Source organism: Papio anubis, chromosome 7 (genome assembly GCF_008728515.1).
Source record: "Papio anubis isolate 15944 chromosome 7, Panubis1.0, whole genome shotgun sequence".
Classification (NCBI taxonomy): domain Eukaryota; kingdom Metazoa; phylum Chordata; class Mammalia; order Primates; family Cercopithecidae; genus Papio; species Papio anubis.
The window spans coordinates 120433271-120448259 of record NC_044982.1 but is presented as its reverse complement, the minus strand read 5'-3'; the positions used below and the strand labels follow the sequence as shown (position 1 = coordinate 120448259).

Genomic DNA, 14989 nt, shown 5'->3' with positions numbered 1-14989 from the left:
CATGCTCCAGGACCCCAGCTTGTAAACAAGACATCCATGGTTTGTGTCCAAGAAAAACCGAAGGCTGCTTCCCTGGCCACATGAGCCAAGAGACTCTCTTCAGTTTTGCACACACTGACTGAGAGAGCACGGTATGCCTCACACCCTGGCTGCTGGGGTCCAAAGAGCTCAACCATGGGATCTGGTAGACCTGGGCTGGAATCTCAGCTTCACCATTTACCATCTGGGTGGCCAAGGGAGTGTTACTTGGCCTCTCTGAGCCTCGGCTTTGCTCGTCTCTGAAACAGTAAGATACCTCCCTGTGGCTATTGTGATGAGGATGAAGGTTAACCTGTGCCCCGTAGTATGCCTGTCCCTTCGTCGATGCCTGCTCATCTCACTCCTGCTCTGGAAACGCCCCTAGCAGAGAGGCAGAGGGGCAGAGGGGCAGAGGGGCAGGGCCCACCCCACCCACCAAAAGGTGGTGCAGAATGAGGTCATTGCATCCACCAAGGTCAAACAAAGGGCCATGCACACAGAGAAGAGAGAAGGATTAGTTTTGACCAAGGTGCAGAGAGGAGAAGAGGTAGTTAGCTGGACTTTGGAGACGCAGGACGTTGACAGACAGAAAAAGGGTTAGAGAAGGAGTCCCAGGAAGAGACCCAGTATATCCAGTGTGCTTGGCCTGGAGAGAATGCATATACAGTGCACTTAGAAAAGAGAGAGTCTTGTGTGGCTGGAGCCCTGGCGTGGTGGTCAGTGAGAGGAGCGGGCAAGAAGGGAGGCTGCGAAGGGCAATTGGGCCCAAGGAGAGAAGGCTTAGGGTGCAGGGTGAGCAGCCCAACTTTGCAGCGAGACCTGTGCTTCTCAAGCCATCTGAGCATCAGTGGACCCTACCGAGTGTGGTGCATGGGAGACACTACACGCTCCACGGAACCAGGGAAGGGGACCTGTGTGGATGGAGGGGGTCACAGACAGCTTTATGAAGGACATGGGGCCTGAGCTAGCTGGATACAGGTGAATCAGTGGAGAGAGGGGAATAGCGGAGGGGTGTGGCTGGAGGAGTGAAGGGAAGGGACATGGGCTCAGAGCACAGGAAGGGAGGGGCTGGCCTGGGCTGCTGATCCAGAGACAAGGAGATTAAGTCTCTGGATCAGAGAGGAACTAAGCTCTCGCTCCGGCTGCCAGGCCAGCTGCCCCAGAAGTACAGCCCTGAACCCCATCTTACCCGAGTGTCCACCCCTCCCCACCTCGGGGCTAGGGATCTTGGCATTGGAACCAACAGGTCCCTGAGGCTGGATCCCAGCCTCTCCTGGAGGAGGCACTCTGAGACCCTGAGGGAGGTGCCTTGCCCAAGGTCACACAGAGAGCCTGTGTCCTAGGAAGGTCCCCTGACTCCCAGTCTGCACTCTCAGCCCCTCACCGGTGGCCCTGGTTCTACAAAGGAGGAAACTGAGGCTCAGGGCCATGGTGGACTGGGCTGACAGTTCAGATTCATCCACACTCAACATTTACATCACAGCATCTGCTCTCCTCAGGGCCCAACCTGGGTGCTGGGGGAAAGCACAGGAGAGGCATCCCCACTGCAGCCTGGGAGGGGGTGGGGCGTAAAGGAAATGGAGTTTGCAGCTTCCAGGGGGTGGACAGGAGGTCAGCACTGCTGCCAGGGCCCTTCCCACGGCCTCCCTACCTCCATCAAAGCCCCTGAGGCACAGGCCACCTAGGCACCCTCCCTCCACTCATTCCAGCTGGAGCGGTCAACTTGCTGCACACCACACACGACATTCAGACCCAGGGTTGGGAAGTCAGTCAGCAAAGCTGCTGTGTGTGCCAGGCACTGTGCTACATACAGGACTGGGGACGGTGCCAGCCCACAGGGGCCCAGAGGGAAGCTCTTCACAGCAAGTCTGGACCAGTTCCCCTGGGAGTGCCTGTCCATTTCACCCCCAGCCCTCCACGTCCCTCTACTTGTCTCTCAGAACATTCAGAGGACAGTGGTGGAATTTCACCAGCCCTGATTTCCCCAGCTCCTTCCCCATATCTCCCAGTCCTGCAACCTCCAGTGAAATCAATCCCCGTCCCCCAGGATCCATCTCCCCTCCCTGAGCAGGAGGAGGTCCTCTGGAGTCTAGCCTCCATCCCGCCAGGGATCCAGCAGAACATACCCAGGCTCTTCCCCCGGGGCTTCGGGCCCGAGGGAGGGCTGGGGGCCATAACTCTCCCTGGCATCTGGCAGAATCCAGTTCTTTCCGCTGCTGGGTGATGTCACCTATTGTTGAAGGCTATGCTTTTTATAGCTTCTGCCGCAGCTAGGGAGGGCGGCTGGCAGGCGGCAGGGAAGGGCGCTATCGGTTTCCAAGCCTCGTGCTCCCAGCCCTTCTCTGGGGGCCAGCAGCCGCAGAAAGAGAGAGGTTTCTGTCATCTCAAGGAGAGGGAGAGAGTGATCCCAGGAGAGAAGGAGGAGGGAGAAGAGGCAGGCGCCTCTTGCTGGTGGGCCAAGCTCCACATCTTTCCTTTGCCTTTTGTTCAAGCTCCTCCGTCCTGTGTCTGCTCTCCTCACCCTGTATATGATGCCCCTCCCTGAGGAGCTGGGGGGCGGGATGGACAGGATGTCAGCCCTGCTGGAAGCCACCCACCACCCTGCCTCCCGCACACCCCCGCCTCCCGAGCTCCCGAACCAGTACTTCTTGGAGCTGGAAGGGAGTGATGCACTTTCGTAGAGGTAGAAGGAAGGTAGCTCTGAGGGGCCAGTGAGCTGAGTGGGTCTTCACCAATGATTTAGCAGCCACAGAGAAAGCAGCAGTATGGCTCCATGGCTAAGCTGGTCTTGATCTCCTGACCTCAAGTCCCTAGGCCTAGGTTCAAATCCTGGCTCTGCCACTTCCAGGCTCTGTGATCTAGGACTAGTTTCTTTACCTCTCTGAGTACCAGTTGCCCTACTGTAAAATAGGGATCATCTCGGGCTCTGAGAACTAGATGAATATAAAAGTGTGTTGTGTCCCCTAAGAACTCCATAGACATTAACTGTTACTTTCTTTTCCTTAAGTGAGGGGCCAAGAGTTTAAATAACTTGCCCAGGCCGGGCACGGCGGCTCATCCCTGTAATCCCAACACTTTGGGAGGCAGAGGTGGGTGGATCGCCTGAGGTCAGCAGCTTGAGACCAGCCTGGCCAACATGATAAACGGAAGGACAGATCATGTCCTCCTCAGGGGGTTGGGTTCAGCCCAGGGAAGAAGGAAAAATCAGGTACGGGCACGGACAGAGTGTGGAAGAGAGGAGGAGGGTAGTCTGCCTGATTCCGGTTCTGAGTTTGAACCCCAGCTCCTCCTTTCCCAGCTGTGACACCTGGGCAAGTCTCCTCACCTCCGTGGGCCTCATTCCCTTATCTGTGCAAGGACAGTCATTAGTAGAGTCATAATAATAATAGGCAGCAGTGTCCTTTCATGCATCCAGCACCGCAACGACCACTTCGTGCATCCTCTAGCAGCGCCCTCCCAGGACTCGCAGCAGTAGATGCTCAGCAATGTTTCCTTCTGGGTCCTCAATTCGCCCCTCCTACCTCCCTGGGTTTGGTGGGATTTGTTTCCCATATTGGGAAACAGTGAGTCCGGTGCTCAGAAGATGTCAGAATCAAGGGAGACTTTGAGATTCTACCTCTTGTTTAGATGAATGATGACAAACTAATTTTTAGAATGAACAGAATGATTGACAAGAAACGGGGAGGAGAGAGCTCCAGGAGCCTCCTGGTCCCTAAGCAAACACCTTCAGTTTTCTCTTCACTGCAGGAGACATCACAGTTACTGTGCTTTTGGACCCAGGCATCATCTCTGTGGATTGGTTAGATGGAAATCTTGGAGCCAATGATTGTGTATTGTATACAGCTAAACTGGAGGCTTCTTGAGGGCAGAAACCGTATCTTTTTTTTTTTTTTTTGAGACAGAGTCTTACTTTGGCCCAGGCTGGAGTGCTGTGACACTATCTTGGCTCACTGCAACCTCCACCTCCTGAGTTCAAGCGATTCTCATGCCTCATCCTCCCAGGTAGCTGGGACTACAAGCTCATGCCACCACTCCTGGCTAATTTCTGTATTTTTAGTAAAGACAGGGTTTCACCATGTTGGCCACGCTGGTCGCGAACTCCTGGACTCAAGTGATCCACCCACCTTGCATCCCAAAGTTCTGGGATTACAGGAGTGAGCCACTGCACCCAATCCAGAAACTATATCTTTTTTTTTTTTTTTTTTTTTTGAGACGGAGTCTTGCTCTGTCACCAGGCTGGCATGCAGTGGCGCAATCTCAGCTCACTGCAACCTCCAACTCCCTGGTTCAAGTGATTCTCCTGCCTCAGCCTCCTGAGTAGCTGGGATTTACAGGCACGTGCCACCACGCCCCCCAGCTAATTTTTGTATTTTTAGTAAAGACGGGGTTTCACCATGTTGGCCAGGCTAGTCTTGATCTCCTGACCTCAAGTGAACTGCCCGCCTGGGCCTCCCAAAGTGCTGGGATTACAGGTGTGAGCCACCGCACCCAGCTCAGAAACCATATCTTATGCTATCCTGTCACTCCCCACACTCCCCCAAAACAGATTTGTTTGTTTTTTGAAGTAGCTACTAAGGGGTTAGATATCAGATCTTCTCCTAGCTGTTTAGGCCTGTGGTGAACTCCAGCTCCTCCTGTGAACTTCTGTACCACATATACAGACATTGGGTCCTGTCTGCTTGCTGTAGTGTGTAATAAGCAGCAGATCCCTTAAATGGAGAATTCTGCCCCTTAGGAACAGTGTCATCAGAGGGACTAACAGTCCTAGCCCTAAGTCACAAGCAGTCATGACCCTCAACATGTCAGAAAGCAGAGATCCAACCAGACACCTCCATAATCATATAAGCATTTTAAAGATGAAGTTGTTGCTGCATTCCATAAAATGGAGACATACTTCATAACGTATGTATCGACTACACAGGGGGCAACAAAGTGCACATGAAAAATATAAATTGTCCGAGCTCAGTGGCTCATGCCTGTAATCCCAGCGCTTTGCGAGGCCAAGATGGGCAGATCACTTGTGCTCAGGAGTTCGAGACCAACCTGGGCAACATGGCAAAACCCTGTCTCCACACACACACACACACACACACACACACAAATACAAATATTAGCTGGTCATGGTGGTGCACATCTGTAGTTTCAGCTACTTAGGAGGCTAAGGTGGGAGGATGGCCTGATCCTGGGAGGTGGAGGTTGCAGTGAGCCGAAATTGCACCACCGCACTCCAGCCTGGGTGAGAGAGCAAGACCCTGTCTGAAAAAGAAAAGAAAACTATAACTCAATTACATCTAAAGTTTAACCACTATAAAACTTGGGTATGATCCTTAATTAATATTAAGTAAGCATCCTTAAGTGTTATTCTTTGGTCATCTGCTTGGTAGTGTATACATTTTATCTTTACTTAGTATTTATAGCAGCTCTGCTGTATGGGTATAATTATCCTTACAGGTGTAAAGACAGATGTTCAGAGAGGCTAAGAAACTTGGGGAAAATCTCACAGCCAATAAGGTCAGAGCCTGGATTCTAACGGAGCTGTCAGACCACAAAGCTTCTTGCTTTTTGGCCAGCTGCTCCCTTTCCCATGTGCAGGGACAGTTGGTTTTGTAGCTTTATTAACTGTGCTTATCAGCTGCCTTGCCTTTGCCTTGTCTGCAGTGTCTGCTGTCTCCCCAACAGGACTGACAGCTACTTGAGACTAAGAACCGTTCCCCCATATCTAATCTGTTTGGCACAGAGAGGACCCGGGTATGTTCTGTTGGGTTGAATATAACTGAGTTAAACAAGGCTCTGACCCAGGAACCTGTGAAGGGGACAGTCCCCAGCAAGGCTGGCTTGCTGGAGAGAGTGGTTTTGCCACTTCTCCCCACCCTTTCCTTCCAGAAATCCAGTTTGGCAAACGCTACTGAGTTTCCTGTTGAATTGAAGTAACCTCTTGGAGCAACCTCTGAGCAGATCCGCAGGGCTCCTCCCATGCCTTATCCACTCTTTGTTTTCAACAAAACCCTTGAATACTAAGGGATTGGAATTCCTTTCCCAGCTACTCAGGCCCACTGTGAACTCCAGCTCCTCCTCTGAGCTTTGTAGCATGTGGTGCTACTGTTTGCTGTAGCCATGGGTCAAACAGAGCCAGTATCCTTCTCCCAGTAATGTATTCAGTGATGTCAAAGCAGAAAAGTTTGGAAGATTAACTAATACTATCTAAATGTGCAGATGAAGGTGGGGTGCCGTGGATCACTTGAGATCAGGAGTTCGAGACCAGCCTGGCCAACATGGTGAAGCCTCATCTCTACCAAAAATACAAAAATTAGCTGGGCATGGTGGTGGGCGCCTATAATCCCAGTTACTTGGGAGTCTGAGGCAAGAAAATTGCTTGAATCCAGGGGACGGAGGTTTCAGTGAGCTGAGATCACACCACTTCACTCCAGCCTGGGCGAAAGAGCGAAACTCCATCTCAAAATAAATAAATAAATAAATAAATAATAAAGTAAATGTGCAGATGAGAAAACCAGGACCCAGGGAGGGAAGTGGCTGGTATCAAATGGGGATAAAGCAAGGCACCTCTCTCCCTCTCTGTGGGATATTTATTCATCTGAGTCCCCCAAACCCTGCCTGAGACACTACATCCAACAGTTCTTGGTGAAAACAGCTCTCTTGGTTTCCATCTGTAGCCCTTCATTCCATGAGACTTGAATCCAGTCAAGGGGCTGGAGCCTGGGCACAGACACAGCTACCCCCACCCCCCATCCCCTGGGCTTAGCCCCTAGGCTCCTAGGCAGAGCTGTCACCCCAGCACATCAGCTCGTGTATCTAGAAGGCTTCACGCTTCCAAGAGCTCTGCACCCAATTTAGTTGAACCCACACACCTCTAACAGGTACAGTCGCCATTTTCTGGATGAGGAGCCTGAGCCTCAAGACAGGTTAACTGGCTTGTTCAAAGTCACCCAGCTAGTAAGTAAGATTGGAGCCTTGGCTGGGGCTCACTCCACAGCCCCCCAGGTGACTCTACCTTACCCGGGCATGGGTTTAACCCAGAGATACCTCAGTTACTGGGTTGCTCAGGAATTAGGGTGTCCTGGGAAAGAGTTTTTTCTGAGACTCTGGGCCCAAGCAGAGCTTCTTCGAGCCTCAGTGACGAGATATGACACACATGACCTCTGGCCTCCTCTGCCACGAGCCAGCCTGCTACAAGCAAGGCTGACCCCCGTGCAGTTTCCCTACTGCTGCACCTGACCCCACACACGCTGGGCATTTTTCTGCCTCCTCACCCCTTCCAACATCCCAACCTGTCTTTTCAAACTTAGTTCAACATCCTGTCTTCCAACACTGCTTTCCCAGACCCTCCCACCCCAGTGCCCCTAACAACTGGGTTCAAGCTTTCTGAACAGCTCTGTGCCCCCACAGCCTCTCCGTCTGCCTGCACCACTCAGTGCTGCTCAAGAGCAGGCATGGGCAAGTTCAACACCACACCCCACTGGCGCATAGGAGGCCCCTGGGAGGTGTTAGCGGAGTTAATGAGGCTCAACTTTTGGTTTCAAAGATCTTTCTTGATGGCCAGGGGCAACTATTCTGCTCAGTCAATGCTTATGTACCAAGATACAGTGTGACACGTCCCTAGACAGAATCCTCTGCCCCCAAACATCTCATCCCTTTGAGTCTGAAAGCTTCAGAGCTTCCTACTGAAGTGCAAACAAGGGTAGCCAATAGACACAAGAAAAGATGCCTGGTATTTTTTTTTTTTTTTTTTTTTTAGAGACAGGGTCTCACTCTGTCACCCACGCTGAAGTGTAGTGGCGTGATCATAGCTCATTGCAGCCTCATCTTCCTGAGCTCAAGTGATCTTCCTGCCTTAGCCTTCCCAGTGCCGGGGACTCCAGGCACATGCCACCACATCCAGCTAATTTTTGTAGAGATAGCAGTCTCACTATGTTGCCCAGGTTGGTCTTGAACTCCTGGGCTCAAGCAATCCTCCCGCCTAGGCTTCTTATTTTGAGACGGAGTCTCACTCTGTCGCCCAGGCTGGAGTGCAGTGGCACAATCTCGGCTCACTGCAACCTCTACCTCCCAGGTTCCAGCGATTTCTGCTGCCTCAGCCTCCTGAGTAGCTGGGATTACAGGCGTCTGCCACCACACCTAGCTACCGCCTAGGCTTCTTAAAGTGCTAGGATTACAGACGTGAGCTACCACAGCTGTCCTTGGTATTTCTAAGAATGGAAGGAACACAAATCCAAACACCAGGTGGCATTTTTGACCTATCAGATGGGTAAAAATCCAGCTTTTTAAAGGTATAGTTTTAGAGGCATAATGAAGCAGTCTCAGACTCTGTGGGTTAAAAACTAGGACAGTTTTTGGGGACGATTTTACAGTAACTATAAAAAATATGAAACACTTCTAGCCATTTTCCTACAAGAATATCCACACTAATGCACAAACTTGTATTACGAGCATGTTTGTCATAGAATGAATTGTAATCATGAAAAAAAAGTGAACAGAACTTAGATGTCAGTTAATAGAGGTCGATTAAATTCATCATGGAACGGTCATACAACAGATGCCTCTCTGGCCACTTAAAAAGATAAGGTAGATATTCATGGAGTGGTGTGGAAAGATGCCCACTATCTGTTATGTGAGAAGAGCAAGTTGAAAGAGAACGTGTGTAATAGTATCCCTTCTGGGTAAAAAGAAAGAAGTGCGTGTGTCTATGTGTCTGTGTCTGTCACAGGTGGGTGTCTAGCCCAAGCATTAGTCTCCCAATTTCAGGGTCTCCTTTCTACGGTACATTTGGGGACAGAAGGAATGTGTTTTGTTGGTGACTACTGAGTTATGTACTCAGCAGCTTGCTCCCCCTGCACCCTCTCAGCCACTTCCAGACCAGTCTTCATCCCTGAATGCCCTCGTGCAGGGGCTGTTGAGGAAAGAACACTGGGGTATTCCGAGCCCGCTATACATCACTCCCCTCCCCGCATTCCCCCCTTCCACCATCTCACAGGACTGTGTGGGAGTGCTGGACTTTACTCAAGGTTTGGAGCCACCAAAGGGGATGACAATGGAGATGGGAAAATATTTCAAACTCTCCCCAAATTATAAACTTTTTCTCAAGTGGGCTTTTGAAATGGATTTACTGAAACAGAATGGTGCACCCAAAGGTGACCCCAAACCCTTGACAGAACTTGCCTTTCTTACCCTGAAACCTCCCAGTCGGCAGGCACAGGAGCTGGCTCTGTGGGGGAACACATGTGAGGGAAATGCTCATTCTTATAGTCTGAGGAGGCACCAAGAAAGAAAATTTGTCCAAAGAATGCCCTGAGGGGCACCCCAGTTCCTAGCCTTGCTCCCAGGACCTCTGGTCTGCCTTTGACTTTCTTCCTTTTTTTTATTTTTCTGAGACAGAGTCTCACTCTGTTGCCCAGGCTAGAGTGCAGTGGTACATTCATAGCTCACTGCAGCCTTGAACTCCTGGGCTTAAGCGATCCTCCCACCTCAGCCTCCTGAATAGCTGGGACTACAGGTGCATGCCACAACACCTGGCTGATTTTTTCAATTTTTTGTAGACACGGGGTCTCACAATGTTGCCCAGTCTGGTCTTGAACTCCTGGGCTCAAGTGATCCTCCTGCCTTGGCCTCTCAAAGTGCTGGGATTGCGGGCGTGAGCCACCTCATGTGGCCTTGGCTTTCTTTAACATGCTTTCTGCGTTTATTCATAGCCTTTGGAATTGTAATCAATTGACTAGTATTACATATTGAGATAATGTATTAAATTGTTCCTTTAATGTTGATCATTTACAGTGCTTCTACATTTTCCATGTAAATGATGTTGCAGTGAACTTCTTCATGCATGGAGATTTTTGCTTATATTGTATTTTAAGAGTGAAGTTACTGGGTCAAAGAGTATAATATAAATGTCTTTATGGCTCTTACTAAAGATTGCCAAATTGCTTCCAAAAGAGTTACTCTGATTTATAATACTACCAACATCCATTCCATCTATAACTTCCAGCATTACCTTGCCAACACTGGCTCTTTTTATTTTTTTGGTTGGCTATTTTAGCAGATTACAAATGATATCTCAAGGCTGTTTTTCCTGTTTTTCTTCTTCCTAGCAAGGGTGGAGTTCAGATTTTCAAAAGGATTTTTTTGTTTGTTTGTTTTATCGTTTTTTGTTTTTGTTTTTGTTTTGTTGGGTTTTTTTTGAGACAGGGTCTTGCTGTGTTGCCCAGGCAGGAGTGCAGTGGATTTCAGCGCATTGTAACCTCCGCCCCCAGCCTCAAGGGATCCTCCCATCTCAGCCTCCCGAGTAACTGGGACTATAGCCGTGCGCCACCGCACCCGGCTAATTTTTGTTTCTTTGGTAGAGACACGGTTTCACTGTGTTGCTCAGGCCGAAAGATTCGTTTTTTTTTTTAAGGTGTCCTAAATTGTAGTCACGTGTGCTCTTTCCTCTTCAACCAGTTAGACTCTAATGAATAATATTAATGATAATAATAACAATTACAATTCCTTTGGCCTTTAGAGCATTTTGCAGTTTATAAACTGTTATACTATTGTGTCTTTTTATTCTACCAGTAGGTGTAGCAGGGCTGGGATGTTCCCCCCACTCCCCGCCCACCTTATTGATGAAATAGTTGAAGCTGTGCAGAGGAGGTTTGGTTTGAGTGACAGAAGCCCACCAGGGCTGATGTAAATAATTAGGGGGGTGATTCCAAGATTGCAGAGAAACTGCTCAGTCTCTCCCTCTCTGGGGCCACATGGTCTCCTCTCTGCTTCTCTCTGCATGTCCCATCCTCCTCTCTGCAGACCATCTTTTTCTGCTTCTTTATCGGTATCCACAAGACTGAAAATAGCTCTATCCAGGCTTTGCCCATCCTTTCAGCTCAGGCCCCACATCTGATCAGTCTCTGTCTCCCAGTCCACCATCTCTCAGGAGAGACCTGGGGCCTCTCAGCCTCCCAGATGCAGTTCCCTCTGCCCAGGGGTCCATCCTGCGTGGGGGATAGAATAGGGGATAAGGCCATGTGGTTCAGACAGCCAAAGTGGGTCTGAGCAGGGTAGCAGGAAGGCAGAGTCTCCTAGAAGGATCTGGCATGTGAAGCAAGGATAGACTTTTCAACACACTTGCTAAAAGAGGCTCATGCGTGTTCTTCTTAGTCGGGCTAGGCCACAGCAGTAGCAACATGCCAGTAATAATAGTTCTTAGGTCTGCAGAGACTTCCCAGAGAAAAACCTCCCACAGGCAGAGAGATGGTCTCTTTCCTCTCTAGCCACACCCTGAGATCTCCCAGCAGGCCTCAGTCGGGCTTTGCCCATCGCCGCAAGCCAGGAGGTGCCTCACAGGCAGATCTCAGAAAGCCTGGTGTCCGAGGGAAGGGGCACCTCTCATCAAGGGCCCTCTTGGCCATGTCCACCCAGCCTGGACCCTCATCCCCCTCTGCAGGTGCGGATCTGGGAGATCCCCGAGGGCGGGCTGAAGCGGAATATGACAGAGGCTCTGCTGGAGCTGCACGGGCACAGCCGGCGTGTGGGGCTGGTCGAGTGGCACCCCACCACCAACAACATCCTGTTCAGCGCTGGCTACGACTACAAGGTATGCAGTGGGCAGGCAGCTTGGTGGAGAGGGATTGGGGAAGAGAAAGGGGCCTTTTGGGTGCCTGTGGGAAGCACTGTTGGTTCCTAAGCAACCAATATTGCCTCATCTGTTCATTTGCTCCTTCATTCATTCATTCACTACACGCAACTGAGCATCTCCTGTGCACCCTGTCATTCCTGGGGTCCACAGAGGCTGGAGGCTTCTTTTCTGCCTTCTCTGGTGGTTGATGGACTGGAGGAGAATGCCCCTTCCATGCCCACACCCTTTGCCTGGCCACTTCTTAACCAAGAGGTGGCAAAAGGGGTAACCAAAGCTGCTGGAGGGAAAAAAGTGGAGCCTCAGCCCCTAGCCCCAGGCACATCCTCAAAAAAGGTGAGCTGCCACATGGGACCTGACAAGGAACATGTATCCTTCTTGCTCTTCCACAAACTGAGCCCAGGCTGGTGCTGGGATCTGACCAAGGATATTGATGGATTTGTGTGCCAGGAATGTATCAGCCTTTCCATATAGAACCCAACGACCCCTCCTGCATCCCAGCACACCCCAGGCCCTGCATGGGGTGCTTCTCCCAGGGCAGTCCAGTGTGGACTTGGGACAAACACCCAGGACCCTAGCAGCCGCTGACCCTGCCTCCCGTGCGTCTGCCATTGCAGGTCCTCATCTGGAACCTGGACGTGGGCGAGCCGGTGAAGATGATCGACTGCCACACGGACGTGATCCTCTGCATGTCCTTCAACACGGACGGTAGCCTGCTCACCACCACGTGCAAGGACAAGAAGCTGCGCGTGATCGAGCCCCGCTCTGGCCGTGTTCTGCAGGTGGAACCCTACATTTTTTGAGATTGAAGGGGAAGGTATTGAGGGCTGGGGCTCAGCTTTCAGCAGGCCTGGAAAAAAAAGGCTGTGTCAGCCGCCGTCTCCAATGCATCTCACTGCACCTCTGTTAAACAACTTTGGCTCTCCTGGACCCTTCTCAGCTCATAGGAACCCTGCCTTGTTCTGGGTGGGGAGGGACCTTTCCTGTCCCCACTGCACCCCCTACCTCCAGACAGGATTCTTCTGGCTTGCTTTGGGGGCTGAGCTGGTGACACCCTTCAGTGCATATATCCCCAGGTGTTAACCAAGTCCATCATAGGCACAGGAGGAGGAGACACTGGACTCACTGCCCAGCCACCCAATAGGATGAGCCTGGGGGAAATGGCTCAGGGTGCCAAGGTTGATGGTGAACTTAGCTCCACTTTTGGTCTTTGAATCTCCTGGGTCTTGGGTTTGAGGAAGGGGTTAGGTGCCATTTGGAAGTAAAAGCAATTACCATTTTTTGGGCACCTGCTGTGTGTGCTGGTCATGGGGACAGATGGAATGGAAAATATGGATGATATCTGAGGTCTGCCTTCTACACAAGGAGGGACTGGTGCTTGATCTGGGTTTGTCTACCTTGGAGTAGTCCAATATTACAAGACCAGAAAGTTATCTACTACTGTAGGTTGAGCATCCTAAATCCAAAAATCCAAAATCCAGAAGGCTCCAAATCCAAAACTTTGTCAGCACTGACATAACACCCGAAAGAAATGCTCGTTGGAACATTTCAGATTTTGGATTTGGGGATGTAGGGAGCTCAGCTAGTAGGTATAATGCGAATATTCTGACATCTGAAACAATCCAAAATCTGAAACACTTCTGGTCCCAAGCATTTCAGATAAGGGCTACTCAACCTGTACCACTACAAATAAGAATAATGACAGTTGCTTCGCATGATTGGTGTTAACTGACATCTGCTAAGAGCTCACTCTGTGGCCTGCACTGTGCCCGGGGCTCTGCACATCGTCTCATGTAATCCTCAGGACAGCCCTCTCAGCTAAGCACTGTTACTGCTCTCATTTTATATATGAGAACACTGAACCTTAGCAAAGTTGGGAGACTTGAATCTCACGGTTCCAGGAGGAGCTGGGATTCAAACCCAGAGCCCATGACAAACAGAAAGGATGTTTATGAACAGAGAACCCCCACCTCCAATTCACAAACGGGGCCATGAGCCCAGGGAAGGTGAAGGTCTTCTCTTGGGCTACACTTTTTTGGCAGAGCTAGAACTAGAGTTCAGAGTGAGTGATGCCAGCCAGAATATGTGCACTGCCCCATTAGCCTCTTTTCTGACCTGCTGCCAACTTACCTGAGGCCGAGGACTGTTGTGTGTTAGGAGGAAATCAAGTGTCACGAGCCAGTGAGCAGGAAAGGAGGCCCAAGACAACTCAGTTAAGGAGGCACTCCCTGATGAGGCGAGTTGTGGAGCAGTGATCGGCATGAGTCTCTTGTCCTTCTGAGCCTCAGTTTCCTCACCCTCAAAATGAGGATAATGATTTCTTCTGATAGATATTGTTACGAGGATGAAAAGCAATGCCCCTGGTGAGAGCTCCTGGAGTGGTGTAGCCCCCAACTGGACTTGGTGGAGGTTGGCTCCCCTGTCGATCCCTGTTCCCACCTTCCCTGGGAAACGACAGAGAAGGCATCTGTGGAGCCATTGCTGCACAGTGCTTAGAACAGTGTCCTGTGGCTGCTGTAACAAATGCCCACAAACTAGGTGGCTGAAAACAAAAGTGTATTCTCTCATCGTTCCAGAGGCCAGATATCCCACATCAAGGTGGCAGCAGGGCTGTACTCCCTACAGATGCTCTAGGAGAAAACCCATTCCTTGCCTCTTGTGGAGGTTGCTGGCTCCCGTGGCTGGTGGCCACATCACTCCAGTCTCCGCCTCCAGGGTCACACACCTTCTCGCCTGTGTGTCTGTGTAATCTTACCTCTCTCCCACCAGGACACTCATGATGGAATCCAGGATCCACCTGGACAATCCAGGGTCATCTCATCTCCAAATCCTTAGCTTAACCACATCTGCCAGGACCCTTTTCCAAATAAGGAAACAATTGCAGGGGCCAGGGCTGAGAACATGGGTGTATCTTTTCAGTGCCACCATTCATCCCACTGCAGAACCCACATGTTGAGGACCCTGGCTCACCACTTCCCTCTGTTCCTACTAGGAGGCCAACTGCAAAAACCACAGAGTCAACCGGGTGGTATTCCTGGGGAACATGAAGCGGCTCCTCACGACAGGGGTCTCCAGGTGGAACACAAGACAGATTGCCCTCTGGGACCAGGTCAGCCACTGGGAGGCCTGCTGGGTTTGGGCTAAAGGAAGCATCATTGCCTCAGAGGTCACTTCCTCAGAAAGTCAGGAGCCTGGGCCTGCACACCAGCTTCTCATAGCATTCCCAGCGGAGAAATCAGACAGAGACCCCCAGAGGCCGAGCTTGGGTACAGAGGCCTCAAGGGACAATGTCGGCCACGCCTGCAAGATGTTCCCCCTCTTTTTCCAGAGTGGGGGCTGAGCTCCAGAGAG

General features: G+C 50.9%; 1 protein-coding gene across 3 annotated transcripts in view; it reads left to right on the top strand.

Moving 5' to 3' along the window:
• The window catches only part of CORO2B (coronin 2B), a 151377-nt gene that overhangs the window by 122374 nt on the left and 14014 nt on the right, over nucleotides 1–14989 (top strand). For all 3 annotated transcript variants that reach the window (XM_031668545.1, XM_031668544.1, XM_031668546.1), the window contains exons 4-6: nucleotides 11450–11599; nucleotides 12256–12420; nucleotides 14631–14747. In XM_031668545.1, the coding sequence (XP_031524405.1) occupies nucleotides 11450–11599; nucleotides 12256–12420; nucleotides 14631–14747 (432 nt within the window). The remainder of the gene's footprint in view (nucleotides 1–11449; nucleotides 11600–12255; nucleotides 12421–14630; nucleotides 14748–14989) is intronic.